A 26,331-nucleotide genomic window follows, 5' to 3' on the forward strand; every position below is an offset into this window, starting at 1 on the left:
CGGGAAGGAGACCACGAGCAATCTGCTTCAATTTTTCTTATCCTTTTTTTCTACGGAGATGGAGTCTTACTGTCTTCCGCAATTACCGGGCTACTAGAGTTGATTGTTTAAGGGAAGAGAAAATCGGTAATTATTTTTTTGTCCACGAATGTTGCAACCTGTTTGGAAAATATAAAAACCACAAACCACACGTTCTAAATAAAAACACCAACTACCAATTCCTAATAAATCTTCTAATATTTTATTGTTTTAATTTTCGACCTTGCAGTTGGTGTTTTTATTTATAACGTGTAGTTGATGTTTGATGCTGGTACCCGCTTGTTCTTCTGGGTGACTCGAAGAGAGGCAAGTGAGAGTGAAGTGGCTTGCCAACGGACACTGCATAATGGCTAGCAGTTGGATTCAATCCCCGACTTTCTGACCATGATCGAGTAACAGAAATTAGTAAACACTATTCCCTTGTGGTCTATACCACACAAAATAAACTTTAAAAACTTGACAAAACAACACACATTCAACTTTTCCCCGTCTTCAAGTCCTGTGACTTTGTGTGGATAAGTCGTGGAAATTTTGGGGGAGTTTCATTATTTTAATTCACTATTTCGAGATTTTCCTTGGCATTATTGCAAAATCTTGGGAATTTGCTACACGCCATCTTTGTTTCATTGTTTGGAATGATTTACCCAGGAGAATTTTGAAAGGGCAAATTTTGGGGAAACAACTGTCGAGTTTTGCGCCACTATACGCCCCAAACCCCGCCGCCGCCCGAATTATTGTCGTCGGGCCGCAAGGAATTCGCAATTTGTGAAGTAATTTATGCCATAAGTAAACGCTGGCGGAAGGTTTTGCAGTTTACAAAAAAATAATAATAATTGCGGCGTGAAACTCGAAAATAGCACACGGAGATGGCAAAAAGAAGAAGATAGACTGAAGGAACGGAGAGAAATAAAGAAATCGAATACTGTGAATTGGGCTCATAGACTCGACCTATTTTGAATTCAAACTAAATATAAAAAACAGAAGAGAATATTCTTACACTATGACCGGCCCAGATCATCGCACGGAACACCCCAGCCCCCCCCCCCCAACCCATCCCTTCCCCTTCAACCGCGCTATATGTACGACCTGCTGCTGAAACGGCAGTTGGCTTACTCCTTAATTAGGCTCCCAATTGTTTTCAGACGCGTAGCCAGCGGGGGGGGGGGGGGGGGGGGGGTTAATGGTAGTATTTATCCCCCCCTCAAAAAAAAATTGTACGGTGTCCTTTTTCACCAGCGTTTAACCCCCCCCCCCCCCCCATATATTTAAAAGTGCCTCTTGTTCGGGGTTTTTTTTGAACAAGTGCCTTTTTTACCAGCGGCTTAAATAACGAGTGGCCTTTTGGAAGTTCGTGCGACCGTCGGCAAATTATTGTGCAGCCCTGAAATTGAAAGCGCCCGATGACGTGTACATGATCGTCCGGTTGGAACAGCGCCCTCATTGGAAGATGGAACTTGCCCGCTCCACCCCCCCCCCCCCCCCGCCCCCTCCCCTCTTTGATTTTACGGAGGCCAAGTGTCTACATTTCAACACGGATGTGCGAGTACCCTTTCACAAACTTTTTAACCCCCCCCCCCAAAAAAAGGGAACCTTGCTACGCCTCTGAATCTGATCTCATTTGGTGAGTACTTTTGCGCCGAGCCTTCTGAGTTCCGTGAAATTGCCAATTTAAGATGGAGGGAGCGGCGGCCCGAGCTAGGTCTTTGACACCGAGATATAGGTCCGTTTCTCGATGAATAATTCCGCTTTTATGTAGATTTTGTGTATGGGCGGTTGTCCTTAGGAGGGTAAGAAAGAAAGATGACGTCGGTGGTACCAACCATGATTTTTTTTTTTTTAAACTGAAGGATTTTCAGTTACTGAAAAAAACCCCAATTTTTTTGAAATTTTATCATTGCGGTCAATAGATAATAATAGACCTAAGCTTAGAACATCACTCTAGGCCATAATTAATTTGCGGATAAGAAATCGACACATAAAAGACGTGACACGACATGGATAAATAGCGCCCTCCTACTAAAGGTTCTCAAAAAGAAAATCCATTCAAAATTTAATGCATTCGTTTATTCGTTCCATTATAAATTTGCGATTTTCACTGACACTAATCACCAGTTTCTCTACAGCTCTTCTATTCGGATGATTGGTGAACAAGTTGGAATATCTCTGGTGGGAACTTTATTTATAGCGGTGGACTTGTTGAAGTTTACCAACAATGATCAGACCATCACACATGGACCACTCCTCTTGCCACTCGTACCCAGGGTGCAGTCCTTAACTGACGCCTTCGCTCGTTCATCTGTCGACAGCTAGCGGGATATGGCGTCGAGGTTGTGATGTAAACACTGCGTTGGTGAATGGTTCGTTGTTTTGTTTTCCGATTACTCATCACGCTACACGAAACGTGAACCGAATACTGGATAGTATCGAGCAACAACAAATCGATTCCATTTTCGTGAAGAAGAATTTCTTCCTGTAATATTTTACTTTCAAAACTGCATTGCGGGCTCGATTGTTTTTCTGTTATTTTGTTTATCAAATTTAAATCGTAGGCTGAACGTCACAAAGATGTAACTTATACGAAAATGTCTACAGAAACGGTCCACGGATCTTGGGGCTGGTAGTATCGACTCTGCAGTATCAATAGTATCGATTACTGGCAATACTGTCGTTACCAAGCGTAAGTAGGGTCACGCCTCACTTTCGTGACGTGACTGCATGGACTGGGTTTACCCAATATCCCATGTGCACATCGCGCGTTTGTTTTTGCACATGGTTCTCGCATTGACACACCGAATATTTTTCTACTCATTTTGAACCCCAAATCCCACAGCAAAAACATGGGTATCACCGACCTCTTTTTCTACCCGGACTATTACGGGTTAGTGAAGACATTTTTGACAGAGATGCCGGAGTATTATCGCACAGAGCCGATTCATCCAGACGGATTTCTCGGTGAAGTGCGGACGTACTGTGAAGCAAAATGGAGCGATCTGTTTCTGGTTGTGATTTTGGCCATCACGTGGACGATGCTTCGTTATCTACTCACGATGTGTGTGTTCAAGGTGAATATGATTTGTATTGTGTACGTGTACAGAATATAATCACGTATCTTTTGTAATAGGTTTATAACGTTAGTTTACTTAGTTATTTTTCAAATTGTAGAACTTAGAAGTATATAGGGGTCTAATTCAAAATCATGGCAAGCTTTTTCGCTTATCGACCAAGTCCAACATGTCCAACATGTCTAGCCTAGAGTAACTCATGTAATGCGATAAGCATTAGAGCTGGAGTTACTCAAGCTAGTACAACATGTCCAAGATCAGTTTTGTACGTCCACTAACTTTAAAACTACTTGGGCCTTTGCTTAGATTAGGGGGCCTATCGAGTTAATTTCAATTGTTTGGAAGGTTAAATGGTACTGCAGTGGATATTTGGCCCGCGCCGGCTTTCTTTTATTACTACAATATTTAGCCGGCATGGCACTGAACATGCGTAGTGACTATTTTTTTGTGACTTCAAAATTTTTTTACCGTGACAAACCTTAGTCTGGTTCCGTGCCAACATTATCTTTGTCAGTACCTTCGTATTCACAAGATAATGGAGATGGAATCAGACTAGGCTAGGCCTATTTACAATTCCGGACTTTATTTCCCTTTTGAAAAAAAGGAAGAATGTTGCAACCTGAAACCACTTTTTTCTTCATGCATGTATATCATCTCAAGGAAGGTCAGTCATTGTAAAAATTATTGTAAGACATGAATCTGGGACTGAGAAACATTGCCAATTTTGTAAATAAATTTTAAAAAAATTCCTGACTCTCCGTAGACTTTGTACACAACCACTGAAGTGGTGTCAGGATGCAACATTCTTTCCGAATTTTGCACCCTTCATTAATTCATCAAAATCTTCATCACCCTTCATGTGTATTAACCCTAACGTACCTGAATCCATCAAAATCCACAATCCCGTTTTGGAGTATTTCGGCGGATTCAAGATACATGTACCTCCATATTGAAAATGGGGATTTTGATGGATTCAGGATTAATTGTAAGCCTAGCGATACTGCAGGATTTGAATGGATTCAGGTCTTTCAGGATACCTCCATATTGAGCAGTCACCAACACCAAAATGTTTGTGCATGACACAATAGGTGGATTTTGGCGGATTCAGGATACTTTCTGGTAAAATTGCTCAAGGGGTTAGGGTTATAAAAAAAAAAGTCAGTCGGGATGAACCGGGGTGAAGGGGTTGGGTGTGCTGAACATTATTTGACTTGTGGCGTTCGTGTAGGGTGAGGCCCCGTTCCCTATAAAGAATAAGAACAATATCCACTTTTAATTTATTTGATTTGTTGGCGACATTAAGCACAAACAGGTATGTCATAGATATAGGGCAGGGTTTTGAGCAATGAGGGCGCACTATACACCAAGGAGCCACGCAACAGACGCCGTGCTGGTAGCGCGTCGTGCCAGTGACTGATGGCAGCCAATGACAGCGGCAAACATGTTGACCTGCACGTCACGCTGCCAGCGCGTATTGGGCATTATGCGCCTATCAAATGTTGGAAGCCGTGTTGGATTCTTGCTAGTGTGAAAGGAGTTCTCAAAATCTCGGCTTTGGACCTGGGTCCAACAGAAAAGATTGTTGCTAGTGTGAAAGGCCCTTCAGGTTGAGAGGCTCTACCAAGGAAGAAAAACAACAATTACCGCCAACAGCATGCCTTGCTGATCCGTCTTAGATCCAACCCACGAAAGAATCCTCAAATTTTTCTTTTCATACATTCTCAGTGGCCTAGCCTTCCATAGATCAAGTAACACTTAAATTTGGTCCCCAAACTTGCAGTATTTAAATTTGATTGTAAAAAGGTGAATTAATTTCTTCTCACAAGAGTATGACTTGCACTATGCGAAGGACTGTAGCAGTGTCTTGTATAAAAGTACATGCACGTCTCCCTCCTCAAAAACAACATGGCAGAATTACATACAAGTACAAGGCCTACTGTTCACACTCACATTAGTTAGAGTGCCAGTCAATTTTGGTTTTTGTACAGGGGTAGGGCCCCTAAATCTTGGTCCTTAGTAGGGCTCAATTTGGGTGTACATAAGTACTCCAAATTTTATGCGAATTCGGAAAGAAAATCCGTTACACATCTGCATTCATATAGATTTTGAACTGTAATAATGTACAAGTCTTGGTTTTTAGTTATTATAGAGTAACCCCAACCCCCTAGGCCCTTTTTGCTTAGAACCATCCTCAATCCTCCAAAATCCTCCAAAATTTTGCAACTCCGCCTAAATTTTTCAAAATTGTCAGACAGTCCTACCGGTACCTCAAAATGCATTCATCGTCAATCCTCCAAAATCCTCCTCATCCCAAAATTTTGCACTCGTGTTTAAATGAAGGATAACCAACGCCAAATCCTTCAAAATCATCAGACAGTCCTGCCTCAAAATACATTCATCCTCAATCCTCCAAAATCCTCTTGTGCTTCAATCACCATTCATCCTCAATCCTCCAAAATCCTCATGTGCTTCAATCACCATTCATCCTCAATCCTCTAGAATCCTCCAAAACCGCCAGGAGGATTTTGGAGGAGTGAGGTGGGTGTCAATTTGTTTCCAACCAGCAGGTGGTCTTTGGAAGAGAGTTATGATTAGTGGGTCAAGTATGATTAGTGGGTCAAGTATGATTAGTGGGTCAAGTACATGTATCTTAGTGAGTCAGAATCATGTTATGTTTCATGTACCGGTACATGTACAGTACGTCAAGGTGTTGGCACTGAAGTCGTACACAAAGTAATGTACGCACATTACTTTGTGTATGCATCTGAATGTACGGTTCATACGTAACTGTGACACGTTTGTGATAGTGATAGATTAAGTGGTGATTTTGATCAAGATATTATTGTCTCGTTGTGTTTATGGTTGAAAGTTCATTCCATTATATTCAGCGTTCTTGTTACCTGGTTAGCACGCACATGTGCGTATGTGTGTTCTTCAGAAGCCCATCGCTTTGCAAATCAAGTATGACTTGTACATGCACATTGTTCAGTGTTCTGTGGAAACGCTTGTTGGATTCACAATCAAATTTTTTTTGCACTTGACTGGGTTTTTGGAATTGAACTTTGTTACAACTGGCACCGTTGACCTTTTTTGCACAATTCAAAGTGATGGTGGTGAATGACGTTCGATTTACTATCCGGGAGAAAAAGCATTTAAATTACAATGTACTGGTATTCTCTTAGCCTTTAGTCAAGTCCCACGCGCTTACCCGGACACGTGACGCACCCGGATGCTGACACTTAAAAAGACTAGCACGAAGGGCGAAACCGCGAGGGCCTTTACCATCTCGTGGAGAACGCTTATGTTTTTCTTTACATTGTCTACCGATTCGGTAGATATGCATAATGCATTACCCGTTGTGAATTGACCAATGAAAATGCTGAATTACTAATGTAAATCAGCCGTCGTCTGGCGCCAGACAGCATGCGCGCCACGGCGCGGGTGCTGTCGCCGGTAACCGCAAACCACCGTTAGATGGTTGGTTTATATTGCTTGATTTATATTACGTGAATAAATGAATAAGTGATTAGTTCCACGAGATAGTAAAGGCCCTCGCGGCTTCGCCGCTCGTGCTACATGTAGTAATTTTACGTGCCAGCATCCGGGGTGCTTTACGTGTCCGGATGGTCCGGGTATAGGCACGTGGGACTTGACTGAAGGCTACGTAGTATTCTCTAGGCACCCTGCCAAATACAACAGAATGCAGCGAACTATGTACATGCCAGCCTTGGTACCAAGTACGGGTACCTACATGTATTCTGCTAAATGCAATGGAATGCAGGAGACATGTCAGATCAGGAGACTGCTAAATGCAACAACTTGCAACAACTTTTTACCACTGGTGCATTCTGTTGCATTTAGCAGGGTTAGGGTTAACCCTAACCCACCTCACTCCTCCAAAATCCTCCTGGCGGTTTTGGAGGATTCTAGAGGATTGAGGATGAATGGTGATTGAATCAAATGAGGATTCTGGAGGATTGAGGATGAATGGTGATTGAAGCACATGAGGATTTTGGAGGATTGAGGATGAATGGTGATTGAAGCACAAGAGGATTTTGGAGGATTGAGGATGAATGCATTTTGAGGCAGGACTGTCTGATGATTTTGAAGGATTTGGTGTTTGTTTATCCTTCATTTAAACACGAGTGCAAAATTTTGGGATGAGGAGGATTTTGAAGGATTGAGGATGAATGCATTTTGAGGCAGGACTGTCTGACAATTTTGAAAAATTTAGACGGAGTTGCAAAATTTTGGAGGATTTTGGAGGATTGAGGATGGTTGTAAGCAACAAGGGCCTAGGGGGTTAGGGTTAAAGGGAAGATGCAACATTTGCAAACATCACAAAACGAAATGATCAAATTATCACAAAGGGAATGACAGTCTAAAGCATCCTGTAAAGTTGTGGCTCCTGGTGTGCCGACATTTTCAAGAAAAAGTGTATTTTTCCAACGCTGGTCGGCCGACCAGCGTTGGAAAAAACTGGCTTTTTTTTTCAAAAAGTGCCCCTAATTTTTCATATTTAGTTCATCTGCGTTTTCTTTGCAATTGATTACACACCTGTGAAGACTACAAGCCTGCTAGACTGATCCTCATGATCTTACAATTCCCCAAAGTCTATAAATTGCTCCGGTTTATCTTAGGTGGCGTCAGGGAACCAGACTACAAGAATATGATTGGTTTTCTTGATTTTTCCAGCATCTACGAACCCAAAACGTGAAACAAGTCAGTGTAACAATATTTGCTATAACATACTAATCCTCCAAATCCATTTATTTCTGAAAATTGCAGCAATAGCAAATGTTGTACATTCCCTTTAAGAGTAATTTTAAGAGCTCTCTCATTGGAATAATCACATTGTATGTACTGGCTACGTAAGGATACCGGAATTTGATAGTGGAAGCTATGATGGCCTTATTCATGTTATTTGTCTAGCTGATAAATACAATGCTGAGGTCATGGCCATACACATGTAGGTTAGTCTATCCCGGATGTGAGCGTTTAAATGTATTTTGCATTCTTTCAGTGCAGATACAGTATACTTGGAGAATTAAGAAGTGACGTTAATGGTGTTTTCCTAGAAGCTGAGGACATTTGTCGGTTCACAGACAACAGGACAAGGTCATTGTCAAGTGGGGCTTACGCTGTGCTTTGCCCATGTTCAAACCTTGGGTTTCTGTGTTAGTAATCACCAAGGTACTTGTACATGTCCATAGCAGTACAAGTGTTTGATACACAAACATGTTTGACCATGCATTCCAAAGTGTTGAATGCTTTTATTAAGAGTGCATGTAAAATGTATACCAGGCTATGCTCTGTACATGTAATGTATCATAAATGAAATTGTAGAATGCTACACCTACATACATGTATAACGATTCAATCAAAGTTTCCTTTCTTTTCTTTTTTTCGTTTCAAGTTTTCTTTCAGTTTATTTAACAGCAGGAAATGGAAACAAATATGTGAACATGGCACGCACTCAAGGGAACAAAGGGACTTTAAACTAATAGCTTTGTTTTTGATGTGTTTAGGCATTTGAAATCAGTGAAAGTCCAAACCAGATCCGTATGTCCCGATTCTTTTTTAGATGACTTTTGCTCAGACTGTGTACACTGTGTCCCTTGATTCCGGCAAATGTACTGGTACTCATAAAAATTAAGGTCATTTGATTTCTGGGCTCGTACCACATCAAATCATGTACCACATCAAATCATAAAAAAACTTGTACTTGTACACTCTACATGCACACACTCAAGTGTTGTAATTCTATTTCAACACTACATGTAGGTTTGTATTCAAGCTGGACTGAACATTTGACGGCAGTTTAGGACATTTCTACCCGGTCAGTCAGTCAATGAGTCAGTTAGTGACTCAGGCAGAGGAGCATGCTGGCCCTTTGGGTCCGGTACTGAAAATGCACACGTATGGTGATAAATTTTGATTGCGTTCATCAACCCTGCTGAAATGGTCTCCTGTCTTACTCATCCTTGCATACATGCATGTACCGTAGCTCAATGACTCTTTATGTGTAGATGTAGAAAATACCAGTTAATCATTACAGAAGACATGTACTGTAGGCCTATGTGGGTCCTTCTATGAATCTGGTGTCCACTTTTTTCCCCTGTCCCTTTTACATCTGACATCTATGATTTTATAATTCTGATGCACTCCTGAATTAATACAACTAAAAAATAGTTAAAAAAATCACTCTTAGTTAACCCTCCTCAATCCTCCAAAGTCCTCCGGGCAGTTTTGGAGGATTGAGGATGAATGCAACGTGCAATTTTGGAGGAATGTGGAGGATCGAGGGCAGATGGACATTCAGTACCGGCCGGTTGATTTTTGAAGAAGAGGAGTTTGGAGACTTGACGCTGAATGCATTTTGAGAGGCAGAACTGTTGGAGGATTTTGGAGGATTGAGGATGAATGGTGTTGAAGAAGAGGAGTTTGGAGGATTGAGGCTAAATGCATTTTGAGAGGCAGAACTGTTGGAGGATTTTGAAGGATTGAGGCAGTGGGTATTCTTCATGTGAACATAAGAGCACAATTTTGGAGGATTGAGGATGGTTCCTAGCAAAAAGGGCCTAGGGGGTTAGGGTTAATGATACTTGAATGGCAGATTACAAAGTACCAAGGTACATGTACATGTATGTCACACTTTGTATTATAGAAAGACCCTGTATATAAATGCATGCAGATTCCTTTTTGACTTCACTGAAAATCACATTTGTACATATGTATGTAGAGCTCTACATAATGTACACATGTAAAAACCCTTTGCAGTCAAGGAGGTATTTAAATACTGTATGAATGTGGTTTCAAAACAAGGTGAAAATGTGACAAACATACGTATGTATACGCAGTACGTATTTTAGTGCCTGTAAAATCAGCAATAAATTATTTGTCCAGCGAAATTGGCCGATAATTTACACGTGTACGTGTGTAGTGTCTCTGTCGTGAATTGATTAGCGTCTGACATCTTTGGTCCATTAGGCATTAATAGGGCCGTCTCGATTGCGTCCATAATTTACATGTGGAATGAGATACAAATTGCCTCTCTCACCGGAAGGAATGACTCACCTGTTGTGTGGTACCCGGACTCCCGCATGCGCATTTATAGTATTCTGTAGGCTGGAGTTACCGGTACTACAGTAACATGCAATGTACATGTACTTTGCCCCCAACAGGGGTTAGATTAGAGTCGTCTGACAGTGATGTATTGAAAAAAAAAATGAAAATCCAATTTGTGCAGACAGTGTATAAGTTTGCATCTGAACGAGCATGATTAGACAACTTGAAGGCATTCAGTTTGTGTATGATACAATACTTACATATTCTACATTTACAACTGTCTTCTATTTTTTTATATTGTACTTCAATATTACCACACAGATTTTTCTGACCAAATCTTCTGGATATTTCCAGATTTCTGGATGAAGGGATATAGGCCTACATGTACATGTACACATTGACAGTGACATGGCTTGTAGACCTGTGCGGTACAATTGTAAGGTTTACATATAGATTACATATATTGCAGTAATTAAATCCCAGGCCTTGGGAAAGCTTGTACTGTCTTTAAGTGGGTAAATTTACCACAGTGAGCTTGTTATATTCAACCATGGCTAGACAAGGCACTATTAAATTTATGCCAAATTATGTGTTAAAAATCAAAAGTCTGCGAGTGGGCGTTTACACTGTTTGCTCAGTGCGTCAAAAGCTTATGTCCTCAAAAGGAAATGTTGACTGAATTTTTTTTTTGTCCATCTGCATGTAACATGGTCTGTTATTCCACATTGACATGTAATGCATCGGCCAATTGTAAGACAGACTCCACTTCACCCCCCCCCCCAATTGTGCATCAAGAGGGCATCATATTCTTCCTGGCTGTGACACAAGGGTGCATCAAAGTCACGATTTGGTGTGGCAAACAATTTATGGGGCCCATCACTTTTCCTCAGTAGGTGCATCACTACATCTGTGAAAGGCAGGTCAAAATGTTGCCAAATAACGTTAAAACTATATACATGTAGTTGGTGCGTCACTACTCTAACTCGGGGGGGGGGGGGGGGGGGGGGAGGGGAGGGGTATAAATTCCACAAAAGGATGACCAACTATTGGACAATGACACACCATTCCTGATGTGTGTCATACAGTTGATGAGCACCTAATCACTGGGCATGTATGGAGTACTGCTTGGGGGGGGGGGGGGGGGAATCAGAGACTATTAGAGCCCCTAATTTATAATTGCATTAATGTGCAGATACTGTACATACCGTACCTCGGTACATAAAATACCCACACATCTCCACAACAGAAATTTATTTGTTTGTAATTTCCTTTTAATCTTGGTACAGCATTTACATCCAGTGTTCAGCTGCCGCGCAGGTGAAGGAACAATTTCAAAGGAAATTGTGGATGATCAAGAATAAAGTTTTGGCAATTTAAATGCAATAATCTACAATTTAAACCGTACATGTACTTACCGGTACATGTACAGTGTGGGCCTTTATACAAATTATTCAAACAGACATTATGCATTCATCTGCCCAAGCCGTTAAAATTGAGCTGAGTGCATAATTGAAAAAGTATGGTACACTACAGACCGTCCTTCAGGTATGCAAATTCGTAGTGATTAACACAGAGGGAAGACACTGGCAATCACATGAAATCTGCAGGTTGAATACATGATTATGGGTTGATAGATCGGAGACATCTGTGATAATGTTTTTGGAGTTCACTCATCTGGAATGTTTCAGTCCAGTGATAATGTACACTGTACATGTACATGAACGTACATGATGCAGGCGGGACTAGTGTTTTGTGGCAAACTCTTAAAAATATTTAGTGTGAACTTGAGATTTTGTAATGTACTACATAAATACCGTGAACATCACGCATATCTTGATATTTCAAAATCTCTCCCCCACCCTCCAAGAAAAAAATTAATTAACAAAATTTAACGTTAAAAACAATAAATGAAAACACATGTGCATGCATCTTCATGGGTGTAATAAACACACTGAAATTCCCTTTTTCCCATTTCCAACATATTGTGGCAAATATGGGCTCCTTGGGCCATGCAAGTGTACTGGTATGATCATAATTCTCAGACAGCAAACGTTAGAATTTTTATTGCAATGTACAAATTTTATGTACAAGTTCATGTACATGTACATGTACATGTAGTGATACATGTACATATACATGTACGTACGTACCGGTATGTGCCTACATTGTTCTATGATTACATGTAAATGTACATATTCCAGATACATGTACATGTACGGTACATGTACCTCTTCTGTACCACACCACTTTTCCTTCATAAATCTTGAGACATGGCCTTCACAAATTCTTGGGATGAGTGACAGATTTATTTTTCGTTACTTTGAAACTACACTTGTAACCAAACCATTTAAATACAGGTGCATGGCCACCTCCTGTTAAGGTCATTGTAAAGCTCTTGACACATGACAAAATCAGGTGACAGTGACATGCTGATCATGTGATGAGCTGTGCTACCATTTGTCAATAGTATTGATTCCTCTTGTGCTATTCTGAGAATTTCTACAATTCTTGCCATGCAAGCCCATTCATTTTTTTTTCATAATCTCCTTGTCCTCACCACAATGTAAAGTAATGGACAGTGTATAAATTACATGTACATGTACATGTCAAGTCACCATGCACAATGAGAGCACATGTGAAACCAATTTGTTGACTTACAGGTACATGTATAGTTTAATTTGTTTAAGCATGAATTGTAATTAAGTAGAGATGTTGGAAATGTGTTATGTACATACCTGTACATGCATAAACGGGAATTGACTATATGGTAATAATGTAATACAGTCTTCATCAATGTAATATGATTTTCATCATTTCATTAATTGAAAGGAGGGGTGAAGAACATTATTCAGTTGGTTAATGTTGATTGCATCATTGAAAAGGTTGTCATTTAGGCTACCTGTAAAGTGCATCAACTTTTTTAATAGTCAATCAATTTATAAATGTACATACATGATGTACATGTATGCAGATGCCATCCAAATGCCAATACTTGTACGTTTCAAGGTTTCAACTACAGTAGATGGTGAAGAGGTTGTGAATATATGCATGTATGTGAATATGCAGAAAATCTTAATTTTAAATTTACATCATGTATACATGTTGTAAGCATAGTGGTACACACATGTTCATATGTACATGCGTGTACATGTACATGTACACCCATACGTGAACAGGCACTGTGTACATGTACACGTATGTATATGTACGTATGTGTACATGTCTAAATTTTGTATACATGTACTGATGTACATAAATGCTTGCCCATTCTGCACACACATACTGGTACCTGTTATGAGTACAAGGCCTGAATATGTACTATTATTCATAGAGATTTATGATGCATACGGTACGTACATCTTAGTACGTACCTGAAGCAGTGTACAAGTAGACTTACATGTACAGTACATGTACCGGTATGCACATGCACCTTACATGTACTGGTACATTTGTACTCTCCCGGCCGATTGGTACTCATCAGACGGTTTGTCTTGGGCTGAGTATGTGCACATGCAGCACGCAGGTGTAGCAGCACGGCAAGGCAATCACCCTGGACAACAGCTGCGCAAACCAACTCAGGCGTGACCAATTGTTTCACTCATCATTTTGGTTTTTCAGTCCCTGCAGTTTTATTTGCAAGAATTGAACATATCTAAACACAGGCAACAGAAACAGGAATGGAAACTAGCCTGTTGTGAAACCATCAACACATCCCCATTCAATCATCGGTACAACAACAAAAAAGAACCAGTTGCTTGCACTTAGATTTTTAATGAGACCATTGCAGATGAATTTGTGCACTCCAGATTGGATTGGATTTTTATTCCATTTAATAAAAAAAAACCTCTTCCCTTTTGATCTCATTTCCTTGGTTGGACCCAAAGATCACGCCATGATTATTTGTGAACATGCAGCAGTGCGACGCGGTTCAGCTTCACTGCACATTTCCACTGCCCGCACTGTCGTGCCCTTGTACCGTCCCAGCTTTTGATGCGCACATAATGGTTTGTCAGGCATATTATTTGGCCTCCCTCCTGGAATACCCAAGCCATTGTACCGGCGCTTTTATAATATCATGATTATTTGGCTGTGTTCCTGACCTGAGGCGGGAAAAGGGATCTGTGGCATCTGAGCTGTATAGTAGCCAACTTGTTGAGGGCAGTGGCTGTACTGTGCATTATGTGCTATCATGTACAAAGCCCATCAGGGAAAATAATCTGCACGAACTAAGGGTGTGTCAAGATGAGTACCCTAGGGGCATCAGGTGTTTGCTCTGAATCTACAGAATGTGTACATAAATTTAAAAGTAATGGAAATTGGGGTTTTGGTATGTGTATGTTGTGGTTTTGGGTGGTGGTTGGTTTGTTTTTGTGGGGCGGGAGGGGGGGGGGGGTCCCTCTAGTGATAAATACAAGCAGATTCAGGGATTAATTATGCAAAACAAGACTGGCCTTTGACCTCGAGATTCTGACCATTCAGCGGGCCCCTTATATCGGTCCGTTGTAAGTTGTATTACAAAACAGGCCAATTTCCAATCATGCATCAGCCGGTATGGCCACATAATAGAATCCATGGCAGTAATTTTGTAAAGCAACCTGTGGCTGGTCCAATGCCATTGTCCTACATGTAGTACAAAAACTCACTGACCTGACGATTGATTAAAGGGAATATACATCATTTGCTTTTGCTGTAATTTTCAGAAATGGTTGGAATTGGGGGGGTTGGAAATATAAAGCAAATATAGTTACACTGATTTGTTGGAGGTTTTGGGTTCGAAAATGCTATAAAAACCAAGAAAAACGATCATTTTCCTGTAGTCTGGTTCCCTGACTCCATATAAGAAGAAACAGAGCAGTTTACATACATTGGGGAATTGTAAGGTTAGGGAACCAGTCTAGCTGGCTCGTACCCGTTCATAGGTTTGTAATCGATTGTAAACAAGTGCGATGGTCAATTGGGGCCAGTATTTGAAAAAAAAGCCAGTTGTTTCCAACGCTGATCGGCCGATCAGCGTTGGAAATTGATACAAAAATACCACTTTTCTTGAAAATGACAGTATACCAGGTGCCATAATTTTACAGGATGCTTTAGACTGTCATTTACCAACATCCTATTAAGGTATTTCGCAAAAACTTGGTAGTTTTATTTTCCGATGTTTGCAAATGTTGTATATTCCCTTTAAGTGTGAATGGCTGCTGACCAGGTAAAAGGCCCCCAAGGTTTGCATTAAAATACATACACTGTACACAGAGCACAGGCAGCCTAAAAAAAGTGTACTGATTATTGAGGTTTTTACATGCACACCTACACTGGCATGTACTATTTTCGTTCTACAGTTCTGGGTCCTTATTCACAAAGCACCCGTAAATGTTTGCGTTGTGGGGACCCGTAAGTGGATGTTAAGGGCACGTAAGACTTGCGTTAAGTGGTATTCACGAAGCACCCTTAGAGTTCCCTTAGCGGACCCGCATGTTGCGGGCACCCGCAACTAATTGGTTGAACATTAAAAAAAACATGCCAAGACATTTTATCCCATTTTAGAGAACTTGCTCGTTGTAAAAATGACAGGCAGATTCGATTAAAGTTAACTTGTCTTTGTTTTCTTAGCAAACAATCAACACCAATCAAGCATGTCTTTAAGAGCATGTTCTTCCACTCATTTAAAGAAATAAATGAATCACTAAAATTTACCAATGCTTTCAGAAGTTATGCATGTGTTACAAACGTAGCCCATTTTTAATAGCTGTCCTTGAATGTCATTGGAAGCTATTGAGTTAATAGTGAGAATCATATTACAGACAAACTTTAAAATGCCAACAAGACTTTAAAGGAAACATGCAGTGGAAATTCAGCCCATCTTGTTCCCTTACACATTATTATGTGTCGCAACAATACATACAGGATCGTAATACTTGTTTTCGTTGGAAGTGACAAGAGAGTGGTAGTTTTTCAATTGGTAGCAAATCCTTTCATCAAAACAATCGATGTAATGGGCGCTATTTTGCTTTTGACGCACAAGGAACTCCTTGTCAAAAGTGCATATGAACAGTACAAACATAACTCCTTCAAAGTTACCCACAAAAAAAGCTTCGAAAAAAAAACTAGTGGCGACTGCTAGTGTCCAAACAAGCTGTTTAACATGATAAACAAGTAAAAAGTGGAACTTACTGCAAGAAAATAGAAACAAGTGTGATATATATTTGTACTCAAAGCTGTAGAGACACTTCTGTTCTGCTTTGAATGACATCACGCTTTGGCTCATGAATATGGAAAGTTTCAATAGCATAAAAATTGAAATGTTGAAATTTCTCCCTTGTAGTAACAAAAGAAGATTGAAAGTCATAGTTACATGGCAAGAAAGCTGTTTTAAATCTATTTAAGTCATACAAATCCTTTTGCAGGTTCCCTTTAATAATTGAACTCAAGACAGAAACCACTGTCAGAATGTGTGCTTTCAATATATAAGAAACAAGTTAGCTCTATTTTTTTTAAATATTGATAGTGATTTTTGTATCCTTTCCCATGCTCTTGTTCATTCAGTGGAGGTGGGAAAATCCACGTTTCATTGTACTCAATGGGTGTTCAGTTTGCATCACGTGATGAGTGGTAAACAAGTTTGTGATCGTTTTATTGAAATAGACATAACTTCGGATTAGACTGTGCAATTTAGGTGAAATGTTCACACTTAAAATCCCATAAGATGTACTTCGTCCCATAAAAAACAAAGGGCGGCAGTCGCTTCCCAAAAGTGGAGGACATACCTATTACGGCATGGAGCGGGCCCCGTAATTTTTTGGATTCTAGATGCTTAATCTGTGGTGCGATCCGAGGCAATTTCTGAGCACTCAAACCACTTTTGTGAGCAAAAGATCATCTTATAACATCATTTTTTGAGTTTGGAGTCATTGAATCAGCTTCTATAGAATCATTATGTAGGCTACAATTTTTATTCGGGGATAGAAAAGGTGTGTGTGGGGGGGGGGGGGGGCAAGGATATGATATCCGCCACTTAAAAAAAAAAAGTGGGGGGAGGACTTGTCCCCCACCGATTGACGCCCATGAAAATGGAACGCGCCAAATATTTTGAACACATTTTTCAAATTCGGTCACTTTCTTTTTTAACTCATCCTATAGTTGGTTCAACCGGTCACGGAAGATGAACCGGCACGTCAAATCAGTTCGTAGATCCAAAATACATGCCAAGAGTGCCGCCATTGTGACAATCGAGATGATCCACGCAAGTTGTGGTGTGCTTGCGGGACGTCTGGAGGTCCCGCAAATTTACGGGTGGTTTACGGGCACACACAGATTTAAGGGGGCTTCGTGAATAACCCGCAAGTGCTTAAGTGAGGGTTGCGGGGAAGTTGCGCGCCCGCAAGCATTTACGGGTGCTTTGTGAATAAGGACCCTGACCCCCAAAAAAATGACCCGAGTGCCCTTGATTTTCTGCTTCGTTGCAAATTGGAACAGAATTAACAAAATTAAAATAATAAGCCTAATATCCACCTTTGGTGATTTTGTTTTCAGTGTCAGATTCTGTTGGGTACTTGTAAATAACACCAAGTTGGACTCTGTTGGATCCAGCAAGAAACAGAAAAATAAGGCACAGTTAGATTCTGTTGGATTGAGCATGCCAGTCATTATATATGTTCAGGTACCCAACAACTTGACAGGCTGGATTATGTTGAACTGTGTTGGGTCCTAGCTCTGTTGTTGGATTGAGCAGGGTAGTCCTGGGGAACTACATGTACATGTACCAGGGGGGGTAGGGTTTTTTATCCTTGTGTGTGGAAGTCTCGTTTTGTTACCACTGTAAGGGGGTACTTGTGCATGCGGCGCATTTGCAATTTGATCACTACAAACTTCTCCATTGATCCCTCAACAGATTGCTTCCCGACCGGAAATGTGCAGTGAAGGAATAGGCACTTGTACATTTGCTGCATTGTGGGATAGCTCGGAGTGTGTTAGTTTTGTTAACTGAGGATACCATATGCCTTGACTGACATTGCTAGATATGGTGGGTCAGTGTGTCATGGGGGTTCTGGCAGTTGGCGACCAGCCTACTATGGGAGAGGAAGTGCGCATGGAATTTTTGACTGTTTGTGACAGTTCTATCAGTAGGAGTGTTTGGGAATTAATGCATCAAACATACCAAATGTATTTTAAATGGGTAACATTTTGATCTTTTTGGATTTGCATTGTAGATTGTAAAACACAAGTGTTAGGACCACCATGCACTGAGCACATAGCGTAATCTGGGGTCTTGTTAAAATCAAACAACCATGTGCATGATTATGAACATGTATTTTGTACCTTTGTACTGTGTAAAGTTCTTTGTCATTAATAAATCCTTGTGGAAAAAGTTAAGGATCATTGAAATGACATCGCTGTTTGCTAGTTTGCCTTTTTAGTCATTGTTTGCTTTAGTTAAGTACAAACTCCATTAGGGTCCCTTGAAGCAGGTGAGTTTGAACTTAAACCACACACAGCGCAGATAAGAGATAACACCTTCATAATTGCTGCTGGCCCATAATGATTACCGGTCTGGTTCCCTGAGGCAGCATGGTTAACACTTCTCAATGTGTCAACGTGTAGGCACCAGTTTGTTTTGTGTTCAGTACAATGTACATTAACTACAGCACTGAGCTCCATGGTCAAATATTGTATTTTATTATTACATGTATGAGGGTTATCAGAGGGTTATGAAAAACTTACACATGTACTTTGTCCCAAATATTTTCAAATAATGCAGTTCAAGTCACTGCTTTGTTGTCCCCTCCAATGCAAACATGCATTCTGTGCCAAGTTGTCTTTTCAGTCAAAATCAATCAAGTGACTTTTCAACATTTCAGGGCTCCCACCTACATGTACTGTACATACAAGCAGGATTGACTGGCTTTGACTGTTTATGTAATTTGATACAGCTGTGCTTTGACTGTAGGTGATTGCTAAGACAGCTTGTGTCACCAGTTCCTGCTTTATGACTGAATTTGACTAGTCAGAGTGCTTGCTTGAAATATGATCTGACTGTAGTTGCTCACATACAGTGTATGTATATTTTGTACATGCACCCGTGAATTTACACAAGACATTTCTTTATCACAGTTTGCCCCAAATTGCACACGTTTAGATCCGTGTTGGTCCCTGGAGCTTTGAAGATTCTTTTGATAAGCCTCTGGATTGCATGGAAAATTCCAGTAAATTCCAGTTATGATTTGACTGCCAAAACTCTTACTGTACATTGATGATCAGACTTAGGCATAGAGCTATAATCACATGCAACAGATCATGTACGCCCGTATAGGCGGCAGGTACATGAAGGTGCATGCATCTCCCAGGAGAATTGTGATTAACACTATGTACACGAATGTACATGTACATGTATGGAAGAACCATTATAGCTTGCTGGTTAATAAGTCTTTGGAATGAGAGATGTGTGTACCATGTGTGGAGACATACATGAGATGATGAGACTGGCACACATCAATAACATGGAGTATGGATACATGAAAGATGTTGATAAAGGTCATGCTCAGCCTTGCAAGTGAATAGCGAAACTAAATGTATGCATCACAAGCCAAGATGCCACTTGGCTGAAATGTCACAAGCATTAACCTTTTCAATTTAAACGGCACATTAAGCATTTCGCTTTGTCCCATTTTGACCATGTTTTACCCGCCTCAGTTTTCTAGATGCTCCCCAGAAATCATCCCATGTAACTACCTCCAGACAAGGTTGTACAAACTAAAATAACATGTTTCATGAATGACCCCCCCCCCCCCACCCGCCCTCCATTGGGACAGCCCTGCCCTATCTGCTACCATTTTCTGGGAAGTAAGATTTAGGATGTACCTGTTCAATGGTGCAAAAGTGTAATTAAATCATGTAGGAGTGTACCGTAACCCTCCTATTGTCCAGGTATATGTGATGCATCACAGACACATCACAAGGACATCGCAAGGACATTACAAGTCCTGTCAAAAGTAAATTGTAAATTAGGAGTCAGTGCACAAGTCCAGTTACAAATAACAGGAAATGAACACTTCTAACATGTCTAAGGCCAAAAAAAATAATAGTTCTGCTTCCGGTTTCCCTACCTGCCCTATTCAGACAGCCCCTACCCTAATTTTTTTATGGGAAAAATGAGAAAAAACACCCAAAACCATCAATTTCTACCTTTTACTGTTGACTACCGTACATGCAGACGCCCCCATATGATCGTACACAAAAAAATTGGCAAAATTTTTTTCGTACCTACCTACCCTGTTTTCGAATGCCATGTTATCGGAAGCAGAACTTTTTTTTTTTTTTTTGGCCTAAATAAAGCCTTCTGTTACATTTCATTTGAATAACTTATGAGTTGAGTTGGGACTGGATGACTCGTACAATGTAATTGACTCGTGACAACTTGTGGTCATTCAGAAGTACCTTGACTGCAATGCGTCAAAACCCTTCAGTGTTTTACAAGGTCCACACTGGGATTCATAGAAATGCAAAATGTTGAAGTTTTTTTACCCAACTACAAGGATTAAAACAATAGATTTATAATACAGAGTAATGCAATATTCTGCCCCTTTGTGAAGACATCTTCTCTAACGTCTTTTGTTTTGTCTTTTTTATTTCTCTCAACCCCGCAGCCAACCGCCACAGCCTACAACCTCACCAAGGGCAACATCAACAAGATGGCGGAAAGTGCCTGGCGCATGTTTTTCTACATTACCTCCTGGTCCTACGTCGCCTATGTGGTCTTTCAATCAGAATTTGACATCTTCGGCGACCCACCGTCTGTTTTCAAAGGTGAAAAAAAATCAACCTGGACGAAGGTTTTGTTGTTTTGAGGGGGTAATGACCAGTGGCAGGTCACATCTGATCTCACAAAAAGATTTCATATATCGGTACATGTACATGTACATTTGTGGTGAGACTAAATAAGATTTTTTTGCAAAAGTTTGTTTACAAAAATTAATTACAGTGTTCCTTACCCTTTTTGAACAAACACAAGATTCCCAGCCCTTCTGGAAATCTGGGAAAACTTTGAAAATGTGTTTCCATTTTTCCAGTCAGGGAAAACTCAAGGAACTTAGAAGGAAAAAAAAAACACCAAAAATCTGGGAAAGCTCAGGGAATTTGAAAGTGACCCAGAAGGAAAAGTTTTCACCAGTTTGGTGTATGTGCGTCTTGTGTCATGTGTCCAGGTTGTGTTCATTGACCGACTCGCTATGGTAGCCTTTAAGGTGTTTATTAAGTGTGGATAATTATTACACACCTCTCCAGACAATGACAAATTGCTGCGCTACACCACCTCTTGACTTTCAAGCAACCTCATTAATTTAAAGTGAAAATATTTATCATAGAATTTTGGAAATTTCTCGGGAAATATAAAACTCAGGGACTATGTTTTCATAAAGTTACTGGCGTGAATCCGTGTTGGTTGGTGGGGGGGGGGGGGGGTGGAGGGATGGGGGAGGATGGAAGGATAGGGAAGACCATACCGTAAAATCCTAAAAGTAGCCGGCCGTGCAAATTCGAAAGGGGGGGGGGGGGACTGGACACCACGTGACACTAGGAGGCACTGTTCATGATATACGTTTATACGTACGTCCCTTAACAGCAGTGTTCTGAAAGCTTTGGTACTGTTTTCCATTTTTCAAAACAATTTAATAAATTTGGACCATTAAAAAGTTACAAGGTAACTTCAAAATTGGCATTTTTTTGTTTCTCACCACAATCTGGAAGAAGGGATGATCCAATGGCCCATTCCCCCCCCCCTCAAAAAGTGGGGCATATGTATATCGTCCCCATCCCCCCAGGATTTATGCCCATAGATGCATAAAGTACTTGGAACCCTGAATATTTTGGGGGGTTTTGTGTGTGTGTGTGTGTGTGTCATCCATCCTATTCCTTTTTCTTTTATCAGGATGGGCACCAGGCATGGTGGTCCCACCCCTCATCTACTGGGCCTATGCAATCCAGTGCAGCTTCTATCTACACTGTTTCTTTGCCACCATTTTCCTGGACGTCTGGCGATCGGACTCGATTATGCTCATCGTTCACCATGTACTCACCCTCAGCCTCATAAGTTTCTCATACGCATCCAGGTTGGTTACAATTTTCTTTTTTGTTCCCTGACTGAGACCCATTTATCAAAATTCAGCTTCCAAATCAATCTCAATCTCAAAGATATGGGTCCTTAAAGTCAGCGATGTATTCTATGGGCCAGTCAGTTTCCCCTTTTTTGGCAAAGTTCATTGAACTTTGTACTACCGTAACACCTCAAGGGAAAGCAATTGAATTTTTGCTTTCGACCTCATCTATAGAACTACTAACAGAACCTTTCCACTTAAGTTTTAACAAAATCTGTGAGATACGGTGCTATGGCCCATTGAAATGGCATGGAATGACCCAAAGTTCATTTTAATTGTAAAAAAGTAGAGGTGTTCTGATGACACTATTAATTTGAAGCTCAGTACGATAATTACAGAATGTATACAGGAATATCAGTACCCCAAAAAACACCATGAACATGATGAAGTTGGTCTGGATCATGCAGGATGGTGTGTTATTGCCCATTCATAAATACCTAAGACAGTTTACGCATTCCTATTGGTCGAGAGCCCGTCACGTGGCCGGTCGTAAACGGATGATAAAGACATGGCTAGCTGGTCTTAAACACTTTTCCAGTGTCACAATAAAATGTGGACTCCTAAAAATCCAGTGCCTCTTATCGTTTCATTGGTTGAACGTTCACAATCCTCACGTAGGCATGCCCAACACTACCAGGGAGTCAGAATTTTATAGTTCTAAATTCAAAACGCAACGCACCAGGTGCGTTCTGCGCGACATCGCGCAGAACATGATACGCGCGCGTCAATCTCCATAAAAGGGGTTGTTTACATCTTACTCGCCAGCTGAACACTCCATTATTTTGCAAGAGGGATGTTTCAAAAAGCATAAAGTGAATTTGTTGAACAAAATCGGGATGTTTTGAACGAATTATATGATTTTTTTTTACCAAAAAGGTATTTATTAATGGGAATAAATATGTGCTCCGTCGGTATTTATCACTCTGTTTAAGACCACTTAGAGTGTGGGTGGTGATAATTACCCTCGCCTCCGGCTCGGGTAATTATCAGCACCCAGACTCTAAGTGGTCTTAAACAGAGTGGTAAAAACCTCCAAAGCACACATTTATTCCCTTATTACAGTGCCGTTGATTAAATAACATGTAGTGTTCCATTCATGCTCTGCTGGATAAGAAACAGTTTGCATACAACACTAATCTACAAGCCATTGTTAAATTTCTGCATACAGTAGTTGAGTGTCGTAAAAATACTATAAATTTATTTATATGTTATATTAAAAAAAAGTGCATTTGGAAACCTCTGTTTAACTTGCGTCTTAGAAATGAAAAATAAAAACAACATGGCAATGAATGGCATAGAAGAGCAGAAACATAATGTCAGTGTTGAGCCAGATGGTGAACAGTTTTACATGTACACCGTATATTCTAATCCACATCAAAGCATGATCCTAGATTAGCCACTTGTACATGTATAACATGTCCTGTGGTCCGCTATGTGTTTTTCCTACTTACTTAGTACATGTACAGTTGTATGTTTATATTTAACCACATTACATTTATGAATCAATATGGACAATCATGCTGTATAGTACGGGAATGTGTACATGTTATCCACATGTAGTAAGTGCGTTGGCACATAACCACACTATTGTTCTGTTCAAAATCTTAAACTTGCTCGACTCATTCCTGGTTGCACAAAGTTTCAATATTAATCTGGAAATTTCTGACTCTCAATCTGCAGGTATCATAACGTGGGCATGTTGGTCCTTTTCTGTCACGATTTCTGCGATATCTGTCTGGAGTTCTCCAAGATCAACATTTACTTCAAGATCAGAGGCGACGGTTCGTTTCACAGAATCCACGATTTTGGCGCCAACGTTGGCTTTGTGTTCTTCTCATCGTCTTGGTAAGGGATTTTGCTTCAGGTTAGGTCTCAGTCTTGGGTTCAGACGCTGTTGTTGTATATTGAATTCACAATAACCTGAGAGGGCGCTATCACAATGAATCAGTGTCACCCACGAACTGCTTTCACAGCAACATCTCAGGAATCTTCTAAAATTTCCCCCTGAAAACTGGGGGAAACTAGTGCACATTTGCGCTTCTTCTGCAGTTACAAACAGTCCATTTTCTGCTACGAAGTTGCACAAAAGTCTGGTAGCATCGTGTATGCTACCATGGCTACTGGCTGAAATTTCAGAGTTTGGTTCGGAGCTGATATGCAAGGTGTTGAATGCGCGCTGCATATATTAGGCAAAACGGGTGCACCCGCATGGCACGACTGCTGCAAAATTCCCTTGATGTTGTTGTGGTAGCGGTTTGTGGGTGACCGCGGTTCAATTTGATAATGCCCTCTTTTGGCGGGTGATTGCGTGTCCAACAAATACAGCAGCAACATCTTGACCAACAAGTAGTTAGGTCTCAGTCAGAGTTGTTTCACATAGCTTTTTTAAGCCAGTTCACGCCGGGAGTTTTTTGACAAGAACGGAACGAGGCGCGGGATTACTTTTCACTCAACCTCAATGCCAGGCGGGTTGAAGCCATCACCCTCGGGCAGCGCACTCGTGTATCCGGCCTCATTTGCTGCGAGCAGGTCACTGACAGATATCCGGCCTTGCTCCCTGCGTGTTTATCCGTCATCCGTTCCGGAAAAACCTTTGCATGTATACACGTCATCCAACATGTTCTGGTTAAGTAACTTGCAGAGCATATACTGTCCAGAACAAAAGTTTTCAAAAGTCTTTTCAGAACCACAAGAAGTCACCAATGAGATGTCCTGTCACATGGATTCCCCTCAAATGTACTCTTGAAATGTTTTTTCATTGGTTGGCAGGCTCCTGTTGCGCATGTACTGGTTTCCCCTGAAAGTCCTGTACTCCATTCTGCCCTCGACGGCCAAGGTCTACTACGAGGGCCACTTACCGTTTGGCCTGGAGTTCAATGTCATGCTCTGGCTGCTCTTTGGCATGGACGTCTACTGGTTCTCTGTAAGTACTCGGCTGTTGTGGGTCTGGAAATAATAAGAAGTGCATGATAGTGTTGTAGTACTCGTATTTGTACTCCAGTACATGTGTTTATACTCGTACTCGTACTCATGAGAATGTATTCGTACTCATGAGAATGTACTCATACTCGCAAGTAAACTATTACCCGTACTGGTACTTAGAGCCGTACTTGTACTCCTACAGATGCTCTCCTGCTGATAATTAATCTTTTTTAAGAGGAACGTGCAGGGAAAGAACCAATTTTTCTACTGTTTTGGAGGTTTTTTTTCATTTGTATAATGCCTAGTTTGAAAGCAAGAAAAGCCCTTGGGATCGTATTTACCCATTGAAGCATACATGTACTCATTCTCACAGAAAAAAATTGCCGTGTACTCGTATACATACTCATGGCAAAGTACTTGTACTCATACTCATGGCAAAGTACTCATACTTGTACTCATGGCAAAGTACCTGTACTCGTACTCGGCAAAGTACTTGTACTTGTACTCAGCAAAGTACTTGTACTTGTACTCAGCAAAGTACTTATACTTGTACTCATGGCAAAGTACTTGTACTCGTACTCGTGGCAAAGTACTTGTACTTGTACTCATGGCAAAGTACTCATACTTGTACTCATGGCAAAGCACTTGTACTCGTACTCATGCAAAGTACTTGTACTTGTACTCATGGCAAAGTACTTGTACTCGTACTCGTGGCAAAGTACTTGTACTTGTACTCATGGCAAAGTACTCATTCTTGTACTCATGGCAAATTACTTGTACTCGTAGTCGGCAAAGTACTCGTACTTGTACTCGTGGCAAAGTACTCATACTTGCACTCATGGCTAAGTACTTGTACTCATACTCACGGCAAAACACTCGTACTTGTACTCATTGCAAAGTACTTGTACTCATACTCAAGGCAAAACACTCGTACTTGTACTCGTGGCAAAGTACTTGTACTCGTATTCGTGGCAAAGTACTCGTACTCATGCTCATGGCAAAGTACTCATACTTGTACTCCATTTGTACTCATGGCAAAGTTCTCGTACTCGTACTTAATTGTACTTACATGTAGAAGATAAAAAAATTCACACCAT

General features: G+C 40.7%; 1 protein-coding gene across 1 annotated transcript in view; it reads left to right on the forward strand.

Moving 5' to 3' along the window:
- The first annotated feature begins 2,728 nt into the window (after window positions 1-2,728).
- LOC119720146 (ceramide synthase 1-like) overlaps window positions 2,729-26,331 on the forward strand; it is a 33,778-nt gene continuing 10,175 nt past the window's right edge. The window contains exons 1-5 of the mRNA XM_038189703.1: window positions 2,729-3,101; window positions 20,807-20,966; window positions 22,087-22,267; window positions 23,993-24,157; window positions 25,082-25,235. Coding sequence (XP_038045631.1) covers window positions 2,877-3,101; window positions 20,807-20,966; window positions 22,087-22,267; window positions 23,993-24,157; window positions 25,082-25,235 — 885 coding nt within the window. The 5' untranslated portion in view covers window positions 2,729-2,876. The remainder of the gene's footprint in view (window positions 3,102-20,806; window positions 20,967-22,086; window positions 22,268-23,992; window positions 24,158-25,081; window positions 25,236-26,331) is intronic.

Source organism: Patiria miniata, unplaced genomic scaffold (assembly GCF_015706575.1).
Source record: "Patiria miniata isolate m_02_andy unplaced genomic scaffold, ASM1570657v1 HiC_scaffold_9, whole genome shotgun sequence".
NCBI classification, from domain to species: Eukaryota; Metazoa; Echinodermata; class Asteroidea; order Valvatida; family Asterinidae; genus Patiria; species Patiria miniata.